Genomic DNA, 25329 nt, shown 5'->3' on the forward strand with positions numbered 1-25329 from the left:
TTATCGGGTAAGAAATCATAAAGAGTGTATACGCAGGATGTTTTCTTCATACTAAGCAAGCAGTTACCTTCCTTCCACACTCAATAGCGACAATCCTCTTTGTTTGGAAATACATTCGGAGTAAGAAGTTGGAGTAAGTTTTTTTTGGGGGAGGAAATGAAAACCATTTAAGAAGTGCCACGAAAACTTGATGATGAAATACACAGAAATTGTAGTTATGCACTAGCTAAAATGTAGACAAACATTCTTCTTCTTTTTTTTAAATATGAGAAGTTTTTTTTTTTTAATTTTTATTTTTAGTTTAATGCATTAGTGGACAGACATATCCAACCGTAGCAATTTTGCTTTGGCAATTTTTGATGGAGATGATCACAAAATTTGGCATTTGCAAAAGGTTTTGCATTGTAGGTTAATCTGTTAATTAGCGTGAAAATAAAATTGAATTTATTTGCATCCGACAGAGGGATTTATGACAATTTTTGTAGTATGGTTGTCGGATAGTGTGGGTCCTAGCATGTGTTGTTTCAGCCACGAGATTCAGTAAAAGTTATTAGTCGTGCGAAGGATATGGCGTCGTGGATGTTGGCGTTTTCAGAAAAAGGATGGGGAAAGTATTTACTGCTCTTTGGTGGTAGTATAGCTGTAGGAATATCTGCCTATGCAGTTATCACTTTTTATCGGAAACATAAATCGAAACCTAATATTGACTTTGAGGATCTTGTAGAGGTACTTTTTGTTGTTGTTAAAAGAAATTCAATAAGTTGCTATTCTAGCTTTAATTACTAATTATTAGCTATATGAGTTTTCTTTGTATTTTATTCTATATTGTACATTTTTTAACGTAATAGCTTTCGATCTCGTGTGTATATTTTTCAAAGGCTGCATTTATTTCAGTTATTAATTCTGATATCGTTATGTTTTTTTTTGTTTGATGATTAACATTGTTTATTAATTTTGAATTATTAATTATCAGAATCAATAATTCTGATATCGTGTTATGTTTTTTCTTGTGTGTTTTATGATTAACATAGTTTTGTTTAAATATATTTAATAATTGTCTTCTTTAATCTGTTTTAAATTGCAATTTGCTAACGGCTCTCTTTACATTTCATTTTCTTTTCTTTGTCTTATTTCTTCGTTTTACATTTCCGCGCTTCTTACAATCTTCTGATTTCTTCTACAGTTTTTTTATTTCCTCCCAGAGAAAAAGAAAAGAAATAATCTTATCAATGACATGACCGATGGTTTCCCCATTATTTCAGAAAACAAGATAGGTTGTTATAGGCCAATGCTTCCCAAACTTATGGATGTAAAGGCCCCTTTTGGAAAAAATCAAATATTTCACGCCCCCCCCCCCATCGAAAAAAAAAGTCGGAAATACAGACATATATTATTATAATATTTATTGTATTTATATTCAATGCAAAACATACACAGCGAATATTGCAAAAATCAAATGCAAATATTACATTTTTAGCATCTTACATACACATTTGTGGCACACTTAGTCTTAAAACTTTTTAAATTTGTTTTCATTATTTCACTGCCCCCTGAACAAAACTAACTGCTCCCAGTTTGGGAAGTGCTGAGAAATTGCCCATAACAATTTCTCTCGTATATCTAGTGATGTCCTATAATCCCATTCGTATTATAATTTCAGCGATGTTACGTTTATGATATTCCTCCCGTTCATTCCCCCCCCCCCCCCACCATTTCTTATTTTGTTCCTCTAACCAGTTATCCCCAGATGCGCCTTTTTATTTGGGTATTTAATTTTTCTCATGTTCCCGTGTGATGCACAGGAACTACTATTTACTGTTATATATGTTTTGGAATTTATAATTTATACTCAAGAGAGATCATTATCCCTACACACCACCTTCTGTTGCAAATTATAAATGGCATCAAACTGTGTAACGAATCGGTAATCCTTTCATTACTTATATGTTTCGAAAGTAATGAATGTTTAACGTTCCGATTGCGTAATATAAAATGTTACTTTTTTAAATGATAAACATTTTTTGTAATGATTCCTAAAATAATAATATATATCAGTAATACATTAGCAGTTTATTTAATAATTGAGATTATGAAACTGTAAACTGCAAAAATTTGTAATAATAAATAATAATTCATTATTTAATATCTTTTTAATTTATTATGCCTTACTGATCTGTTACACATCTCTGTCAAGAAGGGATTTATGTTCAATTATAAGGCCGACGCAGGAGTCATATTGGAACAGGTGCCATGGCTTGAGAAGCTACAAGGAAAAAATGTCAGTAGTACATGGCATGTGGTCTGAGATTACTTGAGGGTAGCAGCAGTATCAGACTACATACTAAAGGGCAGTAGGATAAACCAAGTTGGAATTTAGTGATGAGTAGGGATATAAAGCAAGAGTTGCAAAAAAAAACCCATTGTGGAGGAAATATATAAATATATATTAAAAAATTCAGTTGAGCTTGTTAACATTTGAGCACAGTTAGTAGTTGGCAGGGGATCAATCATTCGATGCTGTTGGCACACTCTCCCTTGATGAGTCTTTGGACTCCCTGGAGGTGTCACATAATAATAATAATAAAAACATGATCAGCATACTCATGAGCAGTACAAAGTGCAAGCAAGGAGCGTGACTAGTATGGTAAGGAAGGCCAAATCAAAAGAGAATTAGCCAAACAGGCCAAAGTAAACCCAAAAGAGTTTTTTCTTTATTCAGCAAGTAAGAGGAAAAATGATTATGGTAGAATTAATTTAAACAATGCTCATGGTAGGAAGGTGACTTAACCAAAAAATAGTTAGTTGCTGAGTGATCATTTTGCAAAAGTGTATCATTCAGATGGTGATTTTACAGTTGCTGATGTTAAGGGTAAGATAACACCATTGCATAAAGGTGGTTCCAAGACAGAGTAGCAAACTACAGACCAATTAATATATCAGGAGTGGTTGTTAAAACAAGTAAATATAGGCAAGATATTGTCCCTTTTTATAAGGCTATGATTTGGCTAAATCTTGACTACTGTGCACAGATTTGGTCACCTAGGTTTTTTAGAGACCAGGAGGTGGTCGGAAAGATTCAGACAAGTGACCAAGATGGTGACAGGTCTGTGGAATGCTCCCTACGAGGATAGGTTGAAGGTTTGTGGGTTACCAAGTTTAATCGATAGATGGAAAAGAGCAGACATGATGGAAACTTTTGAGATATTAAAGGGGTTTTATAAAATTGCTGCAAGTGAAATTTTTCAATACATGACAAATAGTTAGAAAACTAGGGAGCCATCCATGGATGTTGTGTAAGAGTGTGGTTAGTATGGTGTGTGCAGATAAGATTTTTTCCACAGAGAGTTGCGAGTGGAATGGATTGCCAGAATAGGTTGTGATTTCCTTGACAATGAATGTATTTTAGGAGAGGTATGGTAGGATTTTTGTGTATGATGGTTGATTTGGGTCTCCCACAATGAGTCTCTGGACTCCATGAAGTCCGGGCACTATGTAATAATAATAAATTATCATCCAGCAAATACAGTATTGCAAAGGTAACATTAGGGTCATCAGATATATTGAAGATGTAAATTCAACCTGATTGTGGTGTCGTGCATTTTTACTTTCTTTATGGTAATAATTACCATAATTTCTTTATCTAATTTTTCAGAGTTTGTTGGCTTAATTTTTGGGGGATGATTAAAAAAATACAAGTGACCTTTAAGTATGGGTAATACCAAATATGTCTGTATGTTATCCATATTTGCTGATGTTCATTCATATTTTTGTATATATAATGTCTTATAGTTAAACTGATATTCCAGTTTTTCTTTGGTGACACTGTTTTAGAGCAAAGCATTAACTTTTTAATACATAGTCTTTAAACTGTCAGTCAGATAACCGTCTGAAAGGATTTCAAAAAATGATACATTTCTATGAGTATTGTCAAGAATTCAGTTAAATTCAAATTAATTAAACAGTGTTAATCTAATAATGCTGATTCATTTATTTTAAATTGACAATGCATTTATAGGCATATTGGTCATTTTTTTTGTTTTATTTATTTTTCTTAAGCATTTTTCTATATTTCTTTCTGATTGAGTCTCCATGTCTTGGTTCCATATTTGCTGTAGGTATAATAATGATTTTATAGAGTTTTAGTTTGAGTGTTTTCGAAATGCTGTTATTTTTCTGTATTTTGTTTAATTTATTCATGTTAGACCATACTTTGTTAAGTGTGTGTTTTGCTGTTTCTGTGTTTTCAAGGTTGTGAGAAATGAGACTGCCAAGATATGTAAATTGCTTTACTTGATCAAGTATATGATTTTCTAAGTTTATTGAAATACACTTGATTGAGGTTCTTTCTTTTACTTGCAGCATATCAAAAGAACTGTTTGGGATTCTGTTTAGCCTAATTGCTAACTTCCTTTCATAATTTGCTTTTACCAGTTGCACTTTAGATTCTGCAAGAATGATGATAATATTGTCTGCATATTTAACGTGGTTGATATTCATGGCATTTGTTTGTAGACCGGATTCTTCAGCTATGGATTTGCATATTGTTATTATTATTATGGGCAACTCCAAGGAGTCCTTAGACTCATTGAGGTAAGCCCTAAACATGATGTCAAGAACTATCCAACATTGCAGAGTATGACAGACTCAGGCAACCTATTCCACTCATTCACTACTCTCCAAGCAAAAAAACCTAGTTCTAACACCCTTGTCAACTACACTGTTTCTCAGTTTCCATGGATGGCCCTTAGTTCTCCCATCACCAGACCTGTTCTGAAAAATTTCCTCTGAATTAATCTTGTAAAACTGCAAATCTTCAACCTGTTCTCATAAGGTTCATTTCATAGACCTGCTACGAACTTGGTCACTATAAGATGGATCCTCTCCTCCTCCTCACCAAGAAACCCTGTTGCCCAGATTTGGCTACATTAGTCAAGATGGTCTTGTCAAGACTTGATAAAGAGGAACAATAACCTGCTTGTCTCTGCTCATCAAACTGCTCTTCAGTAACCAACCGATTTGATGAGCTGCTTTAATTTGATGAGCTATTCCACTAATGTGGTATACAGTTGGTAATCTTTTCACCCCAAAATGCATAACCTTACACTTTGCTACCTTAAACTGATATCCATTCTCCTTTGTCCCCTCTGCCAATCTATCCAAATCATCCTGCAAAATAGACATAATCTATATTAGCTATTGTTCTATCCAACTTTGCATCATCAACAATTAACTGAACAGTTCCTTTCAGGTCCTTTCCTAAATCGTTAATGAACAAATTAAACAGTAGCGGTCAAAGAACAGAACCCTGTGGCACGCCATTAGTCACAGGCCTTCTTTTGGACTCTGCTCCTGAATCAACCACTCTCTGATAACTCTCAATCAGTCACCCTCCTATCTATCTCACCAACCCTGTATCCATTCCCATGTGCTGCAGTTTACTGATTAGAATTCCATATGGTATCCTGTCAGAGGCCTTTACAAAGTCCAGCAGTATCACTGTAAATCTTTATCCAACTCAGCTGTCACTGTTTTATAAAATTTTAGCAAGTTACGGAGGCGTGACCTATACTTCACAAAACCATGCTTACCCCCATACAGTATCCCATTTCCATCTATCCATTCCTGTATTTTGCTCTTGACCAACTTCTCCCACAGTTTGACAACAAACAACTCCTGATATGCTGATTGGTCAGTAATTTGTTACATCGGTCTTGGATCCTCCTTTGTGCAATGGAACTATTTTCCCCCTTGGGATTAATCCAGAGCTGAGACTTGGATTAAACAATATGGTCAAGGGAACTGACAGTTACCTCACTGTTTCACGTAAAACTTGATCTGGTATACCATCCAATCCCACAGCTGTATTAGTCTTTGGCTCTCTCATTCCTGTAATATCACCACCTGGATGATATACTCGGTTACCTCCCTTCAGTCGGCATTCCTTAAAATCACTCTGCCATCTACATTCTTTCTTTTATTATACTTGCAGCATATCGAAAGAATTGTTTGGGATTCTGTTTAGCCTAATTGCTAACTTCCTTTCATAATTTGCTTTTGCCTTTGCTACCACACTAGTTGCCCTTCTGGCCTGTGCTTTGTACTGTTCATGTGCCTGCAGGTCACCTTTCTGCTTACATTCCCACAATTGTCTTTTTTTGCAGCCCCAGCTTAATGATGATATTCATCAGTTTTCTCCCACTTGATTTACTCTCCTGACTCTATGTATGCAGTCTGCTATTACCTCTCTCAAACACTCTTTTACCACTTCCAATGCACTATCAACATCCAGCCCTTGCAGTTTTACATGCTATGACACTGATCCAAGCAAATCTCCTAAGCTTGTCGTACTTACCAGCCCTGTAATTCCACATATTGTAATATTTGATTGTTCTTTCTTGTTGTTCTATCGTTTCCTTTCCTGTTTATACTCTTTTTCTTACAATTCACTCGTGGCCCCTTTACATTTTACTACCTTCAGTGATTCAGTACTTCTTATACCTGAGAACCATGGATATTTATATTAATTTCCGACTGTGCCTCCATGTCCCAAGATTGGTACAAGAAATTATGAAAACTTCTGGCAGACTATGATTTAACCAAATTTCAAAATCTCCAAAAAAGGTCTTAACAGTCGTGACATCTCTCTCTAATATGATTCTAGTGATTACCTGCTTACAGGCTCGGTTTATTTCAGATCAATGCATTGTGATGAAATAAGATCAGTCAACAAATTTTTGTAAAAATTCAAAGGACTTATTTAATGAATGCTAAGTTAGAAATATACAATACAAAAGGCACAAGGGAACTATCCTCTCTAAAATCTCAAATCAATCAAATTCATGCAGTTTTATCTAAATATGTCTTATTCTGATTATTCAGTTAATTGATAAAACTTTTCTAAGCTAATATCTCACACGTCACATCCCCTGGTATCACAACAATAACAAGATATTAATAACAAATAACCTAATTCATTAAAATACATGTCAAACCTTTCCAGTCACTCAGTTAACTTATGTTACTTAATTTATCACATGAATTTTAGTACCTTAGTTTAAACTGCATCTATAATATCAGAACATATACATTAATTTATCAATTATATCAAAACACAGACTTAACTATTTACAAGTTACAGATCACTCTTAAAACCCATGTAACTCTTCAGGAATTAGCTATACTCCGCTCTACACATAACTATTAATTTCTATGACAAAGAGCGCATTAGTTATTTTCTGGCTATCCTATCCTATAAATCTCAACAGTCAGTTATTATATCTTTCTTACAGCACATGTAACTTATAACGAATGATATCACACTCATGTGAAATGTTCTTCTATTGATGCATCGGCTATTTCTATCAGTCATGGCGTCTGATGTTCCTATTTTCGCTCTGGGCTTTAGGATCCTTAACCTCGAAGTTCACGGAGTACCAGCGGCTTCGTCTGGTCAGCAAGCGGGGTGCGAGGGACAACTTCCCGGTGTGGAAAACCTCGGGCGAGATTATGATCGTCGGCTTTTCACAGACACTGTAGGATCGGAATAGCATCTGGACAGTTCGTTCTCCCTCCTTCGCCTCGGGACATCCGTGCTTTTAGACTCGAACGGCTTTATGGCAGATCGACCTCCGGATTCCTTCCATCAGATTCTCTCTGCATCTGGCCAGCAACTCCTCCTGGTTCACTCACTAGGTGACTATCTCTCTGGGTGTCGATTCCTATCACTCCCCAGTTCCTCACTTATATCTCCCTCATATTCCATGCCTTGGGTTCAGTTTTGGATCCCCTTTACAATATCACGTGATAGCTGGTTTCTCGAACTTTCGCCGCTATCTCCTTTCATGTTACTAATCCAATAGTGGATTCTGGAACTTTCGCTGCTATCCTCTCTTATGTTCTTAATCCCATTCAGTCGGCCTGCGGAACTCCTGTTTGATTTCACTCATTCCTTTCTGCTCTGACCTTGAAGGCCACCTGTGACTGACTATGCAGACAGGAATCAAACAGCTCCCGACTGCTCCGTGTTACCGTTGGCATTTTAAATTTTACATGCTTTGTTTTTGTAAGGAGTAAACTAATTCCTGTTGGGTTGTACATATTCTATAAACAACACTAAGAGATAATACAATAAACATATTTACACGTTCTCTAGGTTTGACCTTCAGTAAAAGGTCGCTGCGTTAGGCGAATGAAAATTTCTGCTGCATCGAACTTTTACAATATATCTCGTCTTAATTGAAAATTCCACATATTTAGCCACCTCCCAGGTCAAGACCATATGATCACTCTCACCAATTGGTGGCAACATGGGGTCATATTTGTTATGGACAAATTCTCAGATGCATTTACTAGATCAAGCACTCTCAAACCTCTAGTATATTCCATACATGCTGTCTCAGGTAATTATCCTTTTAGTAAATGCATACATTTCATTTCCTTTCTCCCATGTGTCCTCTCATCCTTCCAATCTATGTTCCCATAGTTGAAATCACCCATAATAATTACCTGTCCTCCACTCATTGAGTCTATTTGTTGATGCATACTCCATCCTTGGTCTATTGCAGCATCCAACTGTATATTTTGTTCTGCTGGCCTCAATCACATACCAGATAGTCTCAAATATACTATTTTCACTGGCCTGCAGTTAAACTTGTACTCTCTTGTTGCAGTTCATCGGGTATAATCAATACCCCCCACCCATTCTTTTCTTTCTATATTTCTTTGAGATGGATGGTAAATTAATTTGGTGAAAGTGGATAACCCTGCACGACTCTTTTTTGTACTTTGAATTTGTCTGTTTTTATTTTATTAAATCCCAAATGATGGTGGTAGAAGTATAAGCAATATGTTTGAGGCTGTTTGGTGTGAGGTAAAGTTAACAGGATAAAATATGTATAATTGATATGTGTGTGTATATATATATATATATATATATTTTATGTTGGGATGAATTCCCAAATTGGATTAAATTAAAGATGCCAAGAAATTATATTCAATAACTAGCTCCAGAATAGGATGTGTATAATAACATTGATATCTTCTTCTTCTTCAACCTTTTGGTTCTGCCCACTGCTGGACAAAGGTCTCCCTCATGGTTTTCCAGACCACTTGATTTTCTGCCTTTCCCATCCATCTCACTCCTGCAACTTGTTCCAATTCATCCCTCCATCTTCCCGGTCTTCCTCTTCTTCTTGCTCCATCAATTGGTCTCTACTCTGTTGTTTTTGTAGTCCATCTTCTGTCATTGCATCTGGCAATATGGCTGGCTCATCTCCACTTAGCCTGTTTAATGTATTTTACACTATCCATGACACCTTTTGAGATCTAATCTGGGTATATTGATATAAGGCAAATATTAATATTTTTAAACAAAAGACCAAAATTACATTAAAAATGTACCAGAAGTAAACAAATCCTTATCTATGGTTAAAAATGTCCATTTTTAACCATAGATAAGGATTGTTACTCAGGTACAAATATCCACCAAGTGAATATATGATGAACTGGGAAGTGAACTTGAAGGGAGAACGAAGCTAGGAAACGTGTTTGTCAAAAGTGTTTCATTAGCAAATGTCATAAGTGTGAAGAGAGTAAGAAGAGTAATGGCGGTGGGTTGAAAGACAAAAATATGATAATGTGATTGGTGTAATTAGTGTTGCAAGTGGTGACTGTACAAATGACACAATGGAAAATGAAGAGAATGACCAGTGAAGAAATGCCTGGTGGATGGTATGACACAGAAGCAGAAAAGAAAAGGAGAGAGAGCAGAGTATGAAAGAGCAAATGCATGAAAATAAAGATCAAATTTGATGGAGAGCCATTCATATGAGGAGTCCTCGAGGAGAATGTAATGAAATTGTGTATTCCTGGAACTAAGACAAAGGATGTCAGTGATGATGGTGTAAGGATGCAGAGAATTAAGGTGAAAGAGATGTTTATTTTGGCTGATACAAATGATTTAGATCAGTGGTCGATATTGACCCCCAGGGGTCGATTCGGGCTCAGGGGTCAATTGGGGGTCAATAGAAAAATATAAGCCATCATTGTACGGGTAATATTTAATTAGATTAAATTGGATTACCTCCATCCTGAATGACAATGCAATTAAGAGTGAATTGTGGGAAGAGTGACATGAATAGGACCTGTAAGATGGAGCAAGGTCATGAAAATAGTTACGGAGGCCAATCAAGTAGGCCAAAATGACGTATTTACCAATAAACGGATGAATTTACTAAAATTTTATATTTTATTTATCCCTCCTATCAAATATGTAATATTAAGAAGGACGTCAAAAGTATCCCTTTGACGTTAAGCCAATATAATAATATATACTATATTATACATACAATAATTGTAAGTTATGCATGGAGAGTGGTGTGGAATTTGTGGATGTGTGGAATGAGTTCGATGGGCGAAAGGACTTATATAAGATGGATGGGTTACATTTGAATGGAGTTGGTGTACGGAGACTTGAAAGAGTGTTGATGAATGATGTGGAAGTGGATGTACAGACTCAGGGAAACTAGATTTATTAAGAGGGGGGGGGGAGTAGATATGCAGACTTTAAGGGGGGCAGTTAAGTGTATGAATGAGTATATTACGCCCGGGCGAGTACGACGGACAACAAATCAGAATGGGATAATTAGTATAAGGAATCAAAGTAGGGATGGGACAATTGGGCTTCTGCGATTCATGTACACTAATGCCAGGAGTATTAGGAACAAGAAGGAAGAGTTTTTGGCCATGGTTGGCACTTCCAGGCCACAGGTTGTCGGTATTAGTGAAACATGGCTGACAGAGGATGATAAAGCTAGTGGGATTGAATGCGATGGGTATAGCGTGTTCAGGAGTGACAGGGTGAATAAAAAGGGGGGAGGAGTGTTATTGATGATAGCTGATGAGCTTCAGCCAAGGAGTATAGAATTTGAACTGCAGGATGGGGAAAAAAGCACATTTGAGGCTGTTTGGTGTGAGATACAATCTAGCAGAACAAAATATACAATTGGGTGCTGCTATAGACCGGGTGATGGAGTGGATGGTGGGAATAGTATGCATAAGCAAATAGAAGAAATGAATGGAAGGAGGGTAATTATTATGGGTGATTTCAATTATGGTAACATTGACTGGAAAGAGGAGAGGGCACATGGGAGGAAGGAATTGGATTTTATGCAGTTATTAAGGGACAACTATCTACGGCAACATGTATTGGAAAATACCAGGGGGCAGAGAGTGCTGGACCTAGTAATTGCAACTGAGAATGTAGCTGTAACGAACATGACCATGTTGCCACCAATTGGTGAGAGTGACCATAAGGTCATGACTTGGGAGGTGGCTAAAGGAGTCGAATTTACAATTAAGACAGGGTATATGTGGAATTACCGGGCTGGTAAGTATGACAAGCTTAGGTGTGTGCTTGGCTCAATGCCATGGCATGTAAAACTGCAAGGGCTGGATGTTGATGGTGCATGGGAGGTGGTTAAGAACTGTTTGCAGGAGGTAATGGTTGACTGTATACCAAGAGTCTGAATAATAAATCAGGTAGGGGTTAAATGGATGAATAACACTATTAAGCTTGAGCTGCAAAAAAAGAAACAATTGTGGAGGGAATTTAAGGAGAAGGGTGACCATCAGGTGCATGAACAGTATAAAGCTCAGGCCAGGATGGTAACAAGGGTGGTAAGAAAAGCAAAAGCAGATTACGAAAGGAAATTGGCCATGCAGGCTAAAGAGAATCCCAAACAGTTTTTTCAATATGTTGCAAGTAAAAGGAAAAATGCTCATGGTAGAATGATCTTAAAAAATGCTGAGGGTAGGGAGGTAACTGAATCAGTCGATGTTGTGGAATTACTGAGCGAGCACTTTGCAAGAGTATATCATCCAGGTGGTGGCTTTGCGGAAATGGAGGAACCAACAGCTTATACTGGAATTGTGATGAATGAGGTAGAGGTAACTAGTCTATTACAGAACCTCAATGTCAATACATCTGTGGGATTGGATGGTATACCAGCTCGTGTCGTACGTGAAGCGGCCAAAGAATTGTCAGTGCCCTTGACCATTATGTTTAATTTGAGCCTCAGGACTGGGTCAGTCCCAAGGGGGTGGAAAGAGGGGAAAATAGTTCCACTGCACAAAGGTGGTTCCAAGGCTGCTGTTGAAAATTACCGGCCAATCAGCATAACAGGAATCATTATCAAGGTCTTAGAGAAAATAGTCAAGAGGAAAATACAAGATTGGATAGAAGAAAATGGGATACTGTATCGGGGACAGCATGGTTTTGTGAAGGGTAGGTCATGCCTCAGTAACTTGCTCACGTATTATAACACAGTGACGGCTGAACTGGATAAGGGTAATGGGTTTACAGTGATTCTGCTGGACCTTGCTAAGGCCTTTGACAGGATACCACATGGAATTCTAATCAGTAAATTGCAGCATATGGGAATGGACATAGGGTTGGTGAGATGGATAGGAGGGTGGTTGACGGAGAGATATCAGAGAGTGGTTTACTCAGGAGTAGAGTCCACTAGACGGCCTGTGACTAGTGGTGTACCACAAGGATCTGTTCTTGGACCACTGCTGTTTAATTTGTTCATAAATGATATAGGAAAGGATCTGAGAGGAACAGTTCATTTGTTTGTGGATGATGCGAAGTTGGGTAGGGCAATAGTGAATGCAGATGACGTCAAAATTTTGCAGGATGATTTGGATAGATTGGAGGTCTGGGCTAGGGAGAATGGATGTCAATTTAATGTGGCAAAATGTAAGGTTATGCATTTTGGGGTGAAAAGATGGGAGGCAGTTTACTGCATTGGTGGAACCGTGCTCCAGGAAATTGATGAGGCACGAGATTTAGGAGTGTTGGTGGATAAGGAATTGAAATTTAGGGGACACATTGCAAAAGTGGCCAAATCAGCTCATCAAATCACTTGGTTGCTGAAGAATACGTTGACAAGCAGAGACAAGCAGGTTATTGTTCCTCTGTATCGAGCCTTGATAAGACCTCATCTCGACTACTGTGCTCAGATTTGGTCACCTAGGTTTCTTCTTGATGGGGAGGAGGTGGAGAGGATCCAGAGGCGAGTGACCAAGATGATAGCAGGTCTGTGGAATGAACCGTATGAGAACAGGTTGAGGATTTGTGGGTTGCAAAAATTGGTTGATAGGCGGAGGAGGGGAGATATGATTGAGACATTCAAATTACTGAAGGGTTTCTATAAAATTAATTCAGAAGATATTTTTGAGAACAGGGCTGGTTGTGGGAGGACTAGGGGACATCCATGGAAACTGGGCAAAAGTGTGGTTAGTAAAGGTGTTAGAGCTGGGTTCTTTACTTTTAGAGTAGTGAATGAGTGGAATGCGCTCCCTGAGTCTGTGGTGGATGCTGTGACAGTGAATGAGTTTAAGGCGAGGTATGATAGATACTGTATGAATGTCGAATAGTTGTGATGAAAATGATTTGGGGCCTCCCTCGATGAGTCTAATGACTCCCTGGAGTTGCCCGTAATAATAATAATAATAATAATAATAAACGCCGTAACTATAAAATAAACAATCTAAAAACTCACATAAGTGTCTTTTTTGCTTGTCCTATTATGATTACGTAATAGTAAAATAGAGGGGGGTGATAAAAAGTCAAGAAACTCTTGAAGGGGTCAAAGAAGTTTGGCAACCCCTGATTTAGATGGTCACAAATATGGTATGCAAGAAGACATTGAAAGAGTTGCTAATACATTCAAAAAAGAAAAGTGAGAAAATAAAAGTTATGGGTCTGTCACCATGGTACAATAGAGGTGAACTGAGACAGCGAGCTGATCGTGAATGAGGCGCAGATTGTGTGGAGTTTGTGGATTTGTGGAGTGAGTTTGATGGAAGGAAGGATTTATATAGGGTGGATGACTTGCATATAAATGGATTTGGTGTCAGGAGTCTTGAGAAAGTGTTGTTCAGTGAGAATTCAGAAGTACGAAGTCAGGGAAACTAGAATGTATAGGGAGGATGCAGGTGAGTATTAGTCCAGGCAACCTAGAAGTTAGTAAGTGGGAGAGTGATCACATGATGTAAAATGTAGCATCCCAGGTTAACTTTAGTTGGCTAAGTAACACAGGGTGTAAGGGAGGTTGTGGGATGAAGGGGGAGGGGATATTGCAGTTTATGTATACTAATGCCAGAAATATTCTAAATAAGATTGAGATGTTTTTGGCATTGGTTAGCACAACTTGGCCAAAAGTTATAGGCATTAGTAGATGTGGTTGACCAAGGATGATATGGTTGTCTTCAGAGAGGACAAAAGGAAATGGAAGGGGAGAGGGGTTTTACTAATGATAGCAGAGGATTTAAAGCCAAAAAGATTAGAAGCACATGAGAAGAAGAGGGATTTAGAAGACAGTGTGCATTTGAGCTAATCTGGTGTGAGATAGAGACCAACAGGACTAAATATGCAATTGGCTGCTGCTACAGGAGAATGCAGATGACGTGCACTTTGAAATTAGTATGATGATTACAGGTCAAGCAGATATCAAGTAGTTATTATGTGGGATTTCAATGATGGGGACATAGATTGGGAGGAGGAATGGTCACATGCAGGGAAGGAAATGGAATTTATACAGCTGCTGAGAGATAATTACTTAAGGTAACATGCAATAGAGGAGACAGAGACACAAGGTTCAAGAGTGCAGGATCTGATCATGGCATCAGAAAACTTAGCATTAACAATCTTAACACCAAGAATCAGGTAGGAGCAGTGGTGAGCTATAAGGGGCTCGCACGAGCCTTTTGTTAAATTTTTCTCAATTTTGCGAGCTGCTTGTTTGTCTTGTTTACTTTTTTATTTATTCAAAAAAAAACCCCATAATTTTTTTAAATATATTAAGCAACAAACTCATATGGTAACCTAACAAAAATTAGTCTGTTCGGCAGTGTATTTATTTGGAATTATTGTTTCAACTCCTCTAAAACGAATGTGCCTAAGTTTGAAAATAAAATAAGCGCATGCACTATGTTTACCCTTCTCCCTTCTGGTAGCCAATCGTATGGTAAAACCAGTAGCCAATCAAATGTTCGTAAAACTGTCATCAACGTGTTGTTCCACTGGACATTAGTTCTGTGTTTGTCGGTACACTGATGTATAACCAATTGTTTGTGTTTAAAATTTAAAAATTATAATAAATTTAAAAACTGTATAATTGTAAAAGTATTTTTACCTGTGAAACATGAAAAGACAGATTTATTAAATTTTTTTGGGAAAGAAAAAAATAATGAAAAGTGATTCTGCTGATTCTACTGCAGTCGAAGATGAAGTTGAAGATAATATGCACATTGATTCAATGAATATGCAAGAAGTTGGAAGAGAAAAAAAAATTATTTACCTGATTGCTGGAACGAGAAGCAAGCAAGCATCGTATTTCAAAATTCAATATAAGTGGTTAGAAGTTAAAAATGATAAATTAGGATGTTGTGTTTGCTCAAAATATAAAAACTTAGGTGTTGAAGGAGTTGTAATTTAAGCTTCAGTAGTGGGAACATGCCAAAGATGAAGTGGAAATAAGGAAAAATTGTACCATTGCATAAAGGAGGCTCCAAGACAGAAATAGTAAATTATAGGTCAACCATCATCTCAGGATTGGTGGTTATGGAGAATTTGGTGAGACACAGAATTCAGGACTGGGTGGATAGGAATATGATACTGTATAAGGGACAACATGGTTTTGTGAAAGGTAGGTCTTGTCTTCGTAATTTGCTTATTTTTTTTTATAATCAAGTGACAGTGGAGTTGGAGAAGGGAAATGACTACTCAGTGATATTACTAGACTTTGCAAAAGCATTTGACAAGCTTCCACATAGACTATTGCATAAATTGGAGCAAATTGAATTGGATAGATATGCATCTGGTGATTTGGGTTAGAGGGACAGATATCAAAGAGTGGTTTATTGGAATAGTTAAGTCCAGGAGAAGGCAAGTGACCAGTGGTATACCACAGGACTCAGGACTTGGTTTGCTGTTGTTTAATTTGTGTACCAATGATATAGGAAATTATTTGACAAGAAATATTCAGTTGGTTGCTGAAATGCTGAACCGGGAAGATCAATGGTAAATGAACGTGATTCAGAGATCCTGCAGGAAAACTTAGACTAGCATTATGGACAAAGGTAAATTACTGCCAATTTAATGTGGCCAAGTGTAAGATGATACACTTTGCGAAGAGATCAGAAGCTGTGCACCATATTGATGGAACTGAGATGCAGGAAACTAAGGGAGTTGAATTTTAGAGGGCATATTGCCAAGGTAACCAAAACAGCACTTCATCAGATTACATGGTTGTTGAAGAGGTTATTGTTCTCCTATATAAGGCTTTAATAAGGCCACATCTGGACTACTGCATATATGAGGGTGATCTGAAAAGTTCTCGGCCTAACAATGAAAAAACAAATTTATAATTTCAAAATTATTTTTATTTTCAAACATAATCTCCCTTAAGACTAATACATTTATTCCAGCGATGCTCCAGTGCCATTATCCCATCCTTGTAGTAGTTCTCAGTAAGATCTGCAAAATACCCTTCTACAGCTGTAATCACTTCTTGATTTGAAGAAAAACGATGACAAGCGAGAAAGAGTTTTAGTTTTGGAAGGAGATAAAAGTCAGAGAGAGCCAAATCTGGGGAATAGGTGGATGTTCCAACAATTCATAGTGCAGATCCCTTAATTTTCCCATTGCCAAAACACCTTTGTGGGTAGGTGCATTGTCATGATGAAAGTTGAATTTTTCTTCTGCTAACCGGGTCTTTTCACACGAATTTTTTTGTCTAGTCTGGTTAAAAGATTGGAATAATATTCCCCGGTTATTGTTTTACCCTTTTAAAGATAATTAATAAACAAAATGCCTTTAGCATCCCAAAACATCAATGCCATGACCTTTCCTGCTGATGGAACCAACTTTGTCTTATTTGGCGCTGAACAACTGGCTTCTGTCCACTGTTTTGACTACTGTTTGGATTCTGGCGTGTAATGGTGAATCCAAGTCTCATCCATAATAATAAATCGATGCACAAAATCAGTTTTTATTCTTGTTAAAATGCTCCAAGCACTGTTCAGAGATTTTCATGCGAGTGTGTTTTTGATCTGCTGCAAGCAAGCGTGGCACCCATCTTGTGCAAAGCTTTTTCATTTGCAATTCTTCATGCAAAATATATCCTACATGTTCTTTTGAAATGCCTATAGTCTCAGCCATTTCACTCACTTTGACTCAATACCATATCATTATTATTATTATTATTATTATTATTATTATACACCTCCAGGGAGTCCAAAGACTCATCGAGGGAGAGTGTGCCAACAGCATCGAACGATAGGTCCCCTTCTATGCACTTGATCAATGATTTCTGGTCTTGTTACACTTTTTGGACATCCTTTACATGGATCATCTTCAAGGCTGGTACAGCCACGTTTAAACTCGGCAGCCGATTTCTTAATTGTCGAAAATGAAAGAGAAGAGTGCCCATAAACTTTTATGAACTTTGAATGACTTTCTTTCGGCGTTAAACCTTCTTTTACAAAATATTTTATAACTGCACGATACTCAATTTTATCCATTTCAAGGGATACAGACAACACTTTTGCTTCAGACAGCTGTATAAAGCAAACTACTTGACTTGCAATTTCACATGGATATTTATGATATACCAACTCAGAAAAAAAAATCTTGCCGATAGTGTTGCCATCTATGGACGAGGCTGGGAACTTTTCAGACCACCCTCCTAGATCTGGATTCCGTAGCAATGATGAAATTATGTAGAGGATCAAGAGGCAAGTGACAAAGATAGTGGCAGGTCTGTGGAATGCTACCTATGAGAATAGATTGATGGTCTATTTACTTCAAAAATTAGCTGATAGAAGAAAAAGAAGTGACATGATAGAAACATTTAAGTTATTAAAGGGATTTTATAGGATTGACATTGAAGACATTTTTCAGTAGATGGCAAGAAGGGAGAGAAGAAAGGTTCACTAGTGGAAGTTGTGGTAGAGTGCCGTTAGCAATGGTGTTAGGACTAGGTTTGTTGCTTAGAGGGTCGTGAAAGGAATGCTAGAGGTGGGTGCTTCATCAGTGAATGAGTTTAAGAAGTATGATAGGTATTGTGTGAATGATGGCTAGTGTGTCAATAAATGGATTTCCCATGATGAGTTTTCTGACTCCATGGGTATAACTATCATAATGATGATAAATAGCAGTAGTTAATGGAATAACTACAGGCACAAAGAGAAATAATTAAACAGCAGGTTTAATCATTTAAATATTTCATCTCTGTCATCACAGAAACATCTTCAGGAATATAATGCTTAAATTGTAACAACAACACTAAAACACACACAAGAAATACGTGGAAGAAATGAAATTAGACTGTATGAAGACTAAAATCCTATGATGAGTGGGCAGGAGGCCCAAGAATTTAATTATTTCTTTTTGTGCATTCCATTAAACTGTATTATGAGTGTAAACCAGCACTTAAGCCTAAATACTTGTAGAAGTAGAGTAGTTTACCAGGCAAGAAAATTGAATTGGCCCTGTTTTCTATACAGCAAGTGTAGATCTAGGGGATTTCAATGTATGATATAAGCTACACCATGACAAGCATATTTCTCGCAAGATATCTCATCAACTGAAAGTGGACACACTAAACATTCCAGTGCAAGTTGTTAGCAACCAAACAAAATGACACAAAGACACTTAAAGTTACTGTGTCAGACATCTGATATTCAAATTTCAAACTGTTGCAACTCTGAATAACAACTCTTAAATTGTCACAGTTTACACTGTCACTGTGGGTCACCAGTAAGCATTATATAATATAACAGGAAACAAACTCTGCAACATCCAATGGATGATGTTTGGAATGGTTCTGACAGGACTGCATCATTCCAACTGTCAAATTTGGTGGAGGCTCAGTAATGGTATTGGAGGGGGGGGGGGAGTGTTTCAGTTGGATGGGGCTTGATCCATTGGTGGACATGCCCAAAACCATGACGTCTGATGGCTACCTGACATCCTGTACAACTTCATGCTTCCAATGCTGTGGAAGTATGGCAGTGACCCTTGCATGTGTTTCAGCATAATAATGCTCCATGCTGTATTGTACTGCATGTCTGAGAATGGTTTCCACAAAAAAACATTGAAGTGTTGGACTGAGCAGCTCAGAGTTTAGACCTCAATCCCATCGAACATCTTTGGGACAATTATCTTTAAAATTAACGAAACAATCAGGTAGTCAGTCAGTGTTAAAATTATAGGTTCGTTGTCTTTTACTTGATTCACTCATTTTAGGATTAAAAAATCAAAATATTTCAAAAATTTAAGTACAAAACACTATTAAAATTATGCGCATATAACTAGCAACAGATAATGAACAACTTTGAATGCGTGTCTACTTTACATTGTATGCGTTTAATACTCGTGTTATTAACGCATGCGTCATATAGCATGCCATGAATTGTTGCATGATGTGCACATGATTATTTCAAACTATACGGCACACGGTTGAACAGCGGTGGGCACACACACAAATTGGTTGACGGGTGCCATGGTGACCACGGGCATAGGGTTGGGAACGCCTGATCTACATCGTCATCTACTGCTCACACCCATCACAGCCAGTATTTTTTGTCTGTAAATTGCATGTGTTCTGAAGGGCCAATTTGTCTGTATACAGGATGAAAAACCCGAGTTTCCGGGAGAAGAAACCCTGCTACCTCCATATGAGATCGGCTAACTCACCTTCAAATGAAAAAGTTCATATAAAGATTCCTCCCGTCACAACAGGAATCGAACTTAGACCTTTTCTAATCGAAGGGTGCGTACTGTCATTCTTCCAATTGCACTACGGAGGCATTAATATGTTTTTGATTTTAAAAAATCACATTTATTAGCTGAGCACATTTATTTATTTAAACTGACATCTGGAACATCCAGTATGACTTACTATTAAGACTTCCTTTCACTACTGAAACAAAAGTCATAGCTTTCACCGATGATAATAATTCTCATCAGGTGTGATGGCTTATAGTTAGAAGTCATGGCCAACGAAGAACTGTTTAAAATTGCAGAGTTGGGACTTGGTGCTGCTGGAGGTAACTTTGTTCTCACGTGCCAACTCTGCAATTCTCACGTGTAATTTCCCTGTTCAGGAAGACTGTAACAGTCTTCCTGAACAGGGAAGTTCTCGAGGTAGACAGTGAGCTAAAATAGCTAGGAGTAACAATACATGAAAAATTTACCTTCAACAAGCACATCTCATGTGTTGCCAAAAAAAAAAGCTTACAAATAGCAAACCTTCTAGCTAAGTCGACAAGGGTTAATTTGGGATAAGGCCAACAAACACTGAAATCAATATATACCAGAGCTATACTACCACTGATATCTTATGCTGAACCTGCCTGGAAACATGCACTAAAATCAAAGACAAACTGACAAAAGATAAACAGAGTTCAATGCTTTATAGCCATAGTATAATTAAAGGATACAGGACAATATTTTTTGAGGCAGCTTGCATTATTGCTGGTCTAACACCAATCTGCCTGAAAATGCAAGAATTCTCTCTTATATATGAAGTCACTTCCAGAAGATATAACGAAAATTCCAACATTGATTTAAATTGCTACAAACGTCCACCTCACTACAGTAGGTTGCCTCACCCAGCAAAGAGAACACACACACACACATATATATGTGTGTGTGTGTGTGTGTGTGTGTGTCCGAATGCTGCTCTAGACTGCATCATCTCTGTTTCAACAACCAAGCAGAACAACTTGCTATAGTTCATTCACTTACATATCTCTGGGAATTAGAACTCAACACCTCTCATCAAAAGACAGCAACAATTTACAGTGATAGTAGAAGCATTATAGCTACCATAAAAAAAACTAGAACAATCATATAGCGTTAATAGAACAAACAAGAAATCTGGTTTGGAATATCACTCTATTGTGATGGGAAATCAAGTTCTGTTGGGTGAATGCGCATACTAGGTTAGCAGGAAACAAGACAGAGGAGATCAGCTGGCTAAAGAAACGGCTATAAACAAGTTACCAAAATACTAGAAATCTACTATAAAAACACTTGTAGAAGAAAGAAGCCTAAACTTGTGGGAAGAAGAATGGAAAACATCAAAAAACAGATCATCAACAAAAGAATTCTTGCCAGGTATCAGAAGCAGACTCTGGCTATAAAAACATGCCAACTCTCCAGGTTTGACTATGCTACTAATGGGACATGGAAAACTAAAACACTGCCTACACAGATTCCATATCCTGGAATCTCCATCATGCATTTATTGTCCGTGCCTTCACCAGACTGTCGATCACATACTTTATGACTGTCAGCTACTGGACTCCATCAGGATGGCCCTAATACAATATCATCACTTCTGGAGACAAGTGGCTAGTGTCTAAACAGAGACTTATCCAAAAGTATTACTCAGAATTAATTAAATTTGCCAATAAGATCAATTTCCAGTTGCTGTAATGTAACATAAATTACTGATATTATATGAATTATATAGTATGAATATATGTATATATAAAAATATAAAAATGGATGTAAAGGTCAGAATAATGTACATATAGATGTAAAAATATAAATGTAAATATGAATATTGATGCAAATATTTATATAAATGTTAATCAGTACTTATAAGCTACGTGTAATATATGCATTGTATGCAATGGAGCACGTAGAAGTATATTCTTGGTAGTGTTACTGCTGGGACGGACGAACGGACACACACACACACACACACACACACACACACACACACACACACACACACACACACACACACACACACACACACACACACACACACACACACACACACACACACACTCACTTTCTCTCATAAACAATCTACCAACTTTACACTTCTGCTTTCTTGCAAATGCAGATCATCTGCAGCAAACAACTCTCCTACCTTCAAATTTATTCCATATGTTCACATACTCAAGTCTTTCTGCGCATTCTAGCTATTGTGCCATTCATAATCACTGCTCATGTCATCAGCTCTTTACTGTCATACCTTAACAGCACACTCACAATTCCCTCTCACACTCTTCTGCTTCACTGTCTAGCAACACTCAGAAATCCTGCTTTAATCACTCTGTTGGTGCTACTCTCAAACATATCTTTGACACCTGCTCCATCTTAACACCTCAAGCTCTTCTAAATGTCCTATCTCTGCACCCTCAACTTTCTTCAATTCATTCCTCAACCTTACCAGTTCTTTTCTAACATCTTCAACTGTGTTTAATAGCTTCTTTTTATCATTCAGTTGTCATTTTTCTACGGTTCCACCATCTTTCACTTCTTCCTTGATTTACCTACTCTATGCTGCATCATTCACCACCATTATACCACTTTCCCTACACCCTTGTTGCTCAATGTCATTCATTCCACCATTGATAACTTCTTTCACAGATCACGCACCCACTTTTAATTGCTTATATTGTCGTCCTGGTGAGAGTTTTAATGCCTGCAAGCACACTGGAAACAGTGATTTGTATGCTTAATGAGCTTTTCTGATGGATTCCAGTTGTGATTCCTCATCCACTCAGTTGTATGGCAGAAGTAGTGGAGTGTATATTGACATGCTTCTACTATTCAGAAAGTGTTTGATTGGAATGTAAGTTCGTTTCTTGCATGACAGTTTCTGGGCTGTGGTCAAAGAAATGAAGGGGGTAGCTGAGGGTTTGTTACTTATTTATTTGCTTTATTTTATTTTATTTTTCAGCTAATAGGATTTTAAGTCCAGCTAGGTCACTGATATCAGTAGTGCAGTCATATGCAGTAAAAGTTTTTTTGAGAAAGATACAAACTCTCTTGAATAAGATGCGAAATTAGTTGCTTCTTTAGTGGGTATTCTATGTGAGGAAGAAAAACTGTTTCCTTTTCATTATGTGAGAATTCTAGAAACTCAAATTCCTTGTTTCCCTCTGCAGTCTGTTGAAAGAATTAATTTCCTGTTCTTTCTTATTGTGCTCTGGGATTTTGTTATTGTTTCTTCTTCTTCATTTCTAAAGGTTGCTTTTAGCTGATGCAGAGAAAGGGTAAGAGGAGGGAAGGAACTTCTGAAGGTGGGCTTTCATCAATAGCAAGTGATATTTACTCCTCTGTGCTTTGTGGGATGGAATATCTTGCACAGGAAAGAGCAAACTGCTAGTTTGCTGTTTCCTGTAGCAGCTGTCCTTGTTTTGTGCATTGAGCCGAAATATTTTCCTTGATATTTTGAATTACTGTGATATTTTCTAGATGTTTTTGTTTTGGGATTATGGCCAAAGCAATAAGGCAAGGACAATTTATTATAATTGCATGTGTTCTCTTGCCACTTTTCCTGTTTTGGAATGAAAATCACATGTTTCTGGGAGGAAAACTCTTCCACCTGTAGTGCTTTTCAGCTTATGGTGAAAAGTCCTTGTAAAGGTTCTTTGCATCCTAAACAGGATTTGAATGTAGATCTTTTCAACCTGAGGGCATTATCAATACCAGCTGATAAATACTCTCTGGTTGAGGGCATTAACTGTGAGGAGTATATTCTAGTTCTTTATGATACTTGAACTTTTCTGGTTCTCTGATCTTTTTTTGCATGGTTAGCTGGTCTCTCACTCTTGACAATAAGGAAATACCTTTTTTTTTTATATGATCCTTTTCATGGTAGAAGTAACATCGAGCAGCTACAGTGATGTAAAAGGTATACACTTCATCCATTTGCAATGAAGTCATTATTATTTGACTTCTTGTTAGCCATCCCAGTAGGAGAAATCCATGTGGTACCGTTTGTTACTATATTTGAGTGGTAAGGAGAACGTGCTGACCTTGGTGGTTGCTTTGGGTAGGGACATTGGCTAGTATATTTTCTGTGGTTTGAAGTTTCAATCATCCTTTGAGTCCTGCTGAACCAGGGCCAGCAACTGTTCTTGGAGATGAATATTCACTCATTGTTATTGTAGCTGATCGTTTACTGGTCATGGCCTCTTGCATTTACTGAGAATAGAGCTTAGAAGGCCAGGTCAGTAAAGGTGTATTTTGTTATGGACATAGAAGTTTTAAAATAACTGTTAACTTTTGTTGGTTATCAATGTAATAAAAAGTGACGTATAATGCTGACTGTTGAAGAAGCTACTGAAGACTTCAGTAACCCGACAACATGGAAACACTTGAATTTGAGGATAGATTAATAGAAAATCATTTACAGAGTTTACTAAAGGCAAGTGGAGATGTGATAAATGCATAAGTTAGAGAAGGCATTTATAGGATATATTGCCTTCTCTAACTTAAATTGCCATAGATCATTTAATGAACTGCCATAGATGATTCTATAAAAGTGTAGCCAGCAAAAGCATGGATCTTTGCTGATAGCTAAATACATGGGTTTCTTTTGCCATAAAAATTGGAAAACATTGCCTTTATTTTATTTTATTTTTTATTTTTTTTTAATCTCACCCACAAAAGATGGCCAATTTATCATACATTAGCACCATGGGATGGCTAAATGACCCAGAGAAAGCACCCTGTTTTAGAGATGAAAGTTGGAATCTTTTTCAAACCACTTCAGTGTGGATAGTCTTAACCAGGGCCGGCTCTACCGACGGTGCAACGTGTGCATTTGCACGGGGCAATTTTTTGGGGCCGCCAAAATGAAAGTGAATAAAATGAAGATGTGGAATAAATGATAATAATAATAATATTGCGTAAGATCGCAGTTTTTATAATAAGTTGACCAGTGACTTATTATGCCCATGATGCCGTTTCTATTTCCGACAATCCGTCGACCAATGATACTCGTGTAATGCTCTTTGGTAATTGAAGCTATGTGAGTCATTCCTCGCTTACTCTCTTTCCCTCTCGCCTCTCTTCTCTATTCCTTGCATATGCAACAATGGAGTCTGCAATAAAACTGCATTTAAAAGTTCATTATGTGATATTATATTTCCATCTTGTGCTTGTTAACTTACTATGAATTGAATTTCCCACTGTTAGCTGGTGTTAAATTCTGAATGAGAAGAATTATAATATAATAGTATCTCATTCAGAGTTTAACATAATCTGCAATTCCCAAGGCCAATTTTGTTCATCAGAATAAATGTTAAAATATTACCTACTGTTGTGTATCATTATTTTGTATAATATATTGTAATATATTTGTAAAAACTTGTAGTTGTTAGTTGTGTTAATCATGCTAATTCTCAGTATTGGGTATGCATACATTGTGAACTAAACACGGGAACTTGGACTTAATCCAAGTTCCTGCCAAATTACTGCCTAAGGCAAGACACGTGTACTAGAAAACGAGT

At 37.2% G+C, this 25329-nt stretch overlaps 1 protein-coding gene across 1 annotated transcript in view; it reads left to right on the forward strand.

Annotated features, from left to right (window-relative positions):
- Nucleotides 1-500: 500 nt before the first annotated feature.
- Nucleotides 501-25329, forward strand: part of LOC150106792 (uncharacterized) — a 46196-nt gene continuing 21367 nt past the window's right edge. The window contains exon 1 of the mRNA XM_090392705.1: nt 501-726. Coding sequence (XP_090248831.1) covers nt 568-726 — 159 coding nt within the window. The 5' untranslated portion in view covers nt 501-567. The remainder of the gene's footprint in view (nt 727-25329) is intronic.

Source organism: Typopeltis vanoorti, chromosome 5 (genome assembly GCF_054136105.1).
Source record: "Typopeltis vanoorti isolate ZY-2024b chromosome 5, IOZ_Tvanoo_1.0, whole genome shotgun sequence".
Taxonomy (NCBI): domain Eukaryota; kingdom Metazoa; phylum Arthropoda; class Arachnida; order Uropygi; family Thelyphonidae; genus Typopeltis; species Typopeltis vanoorti.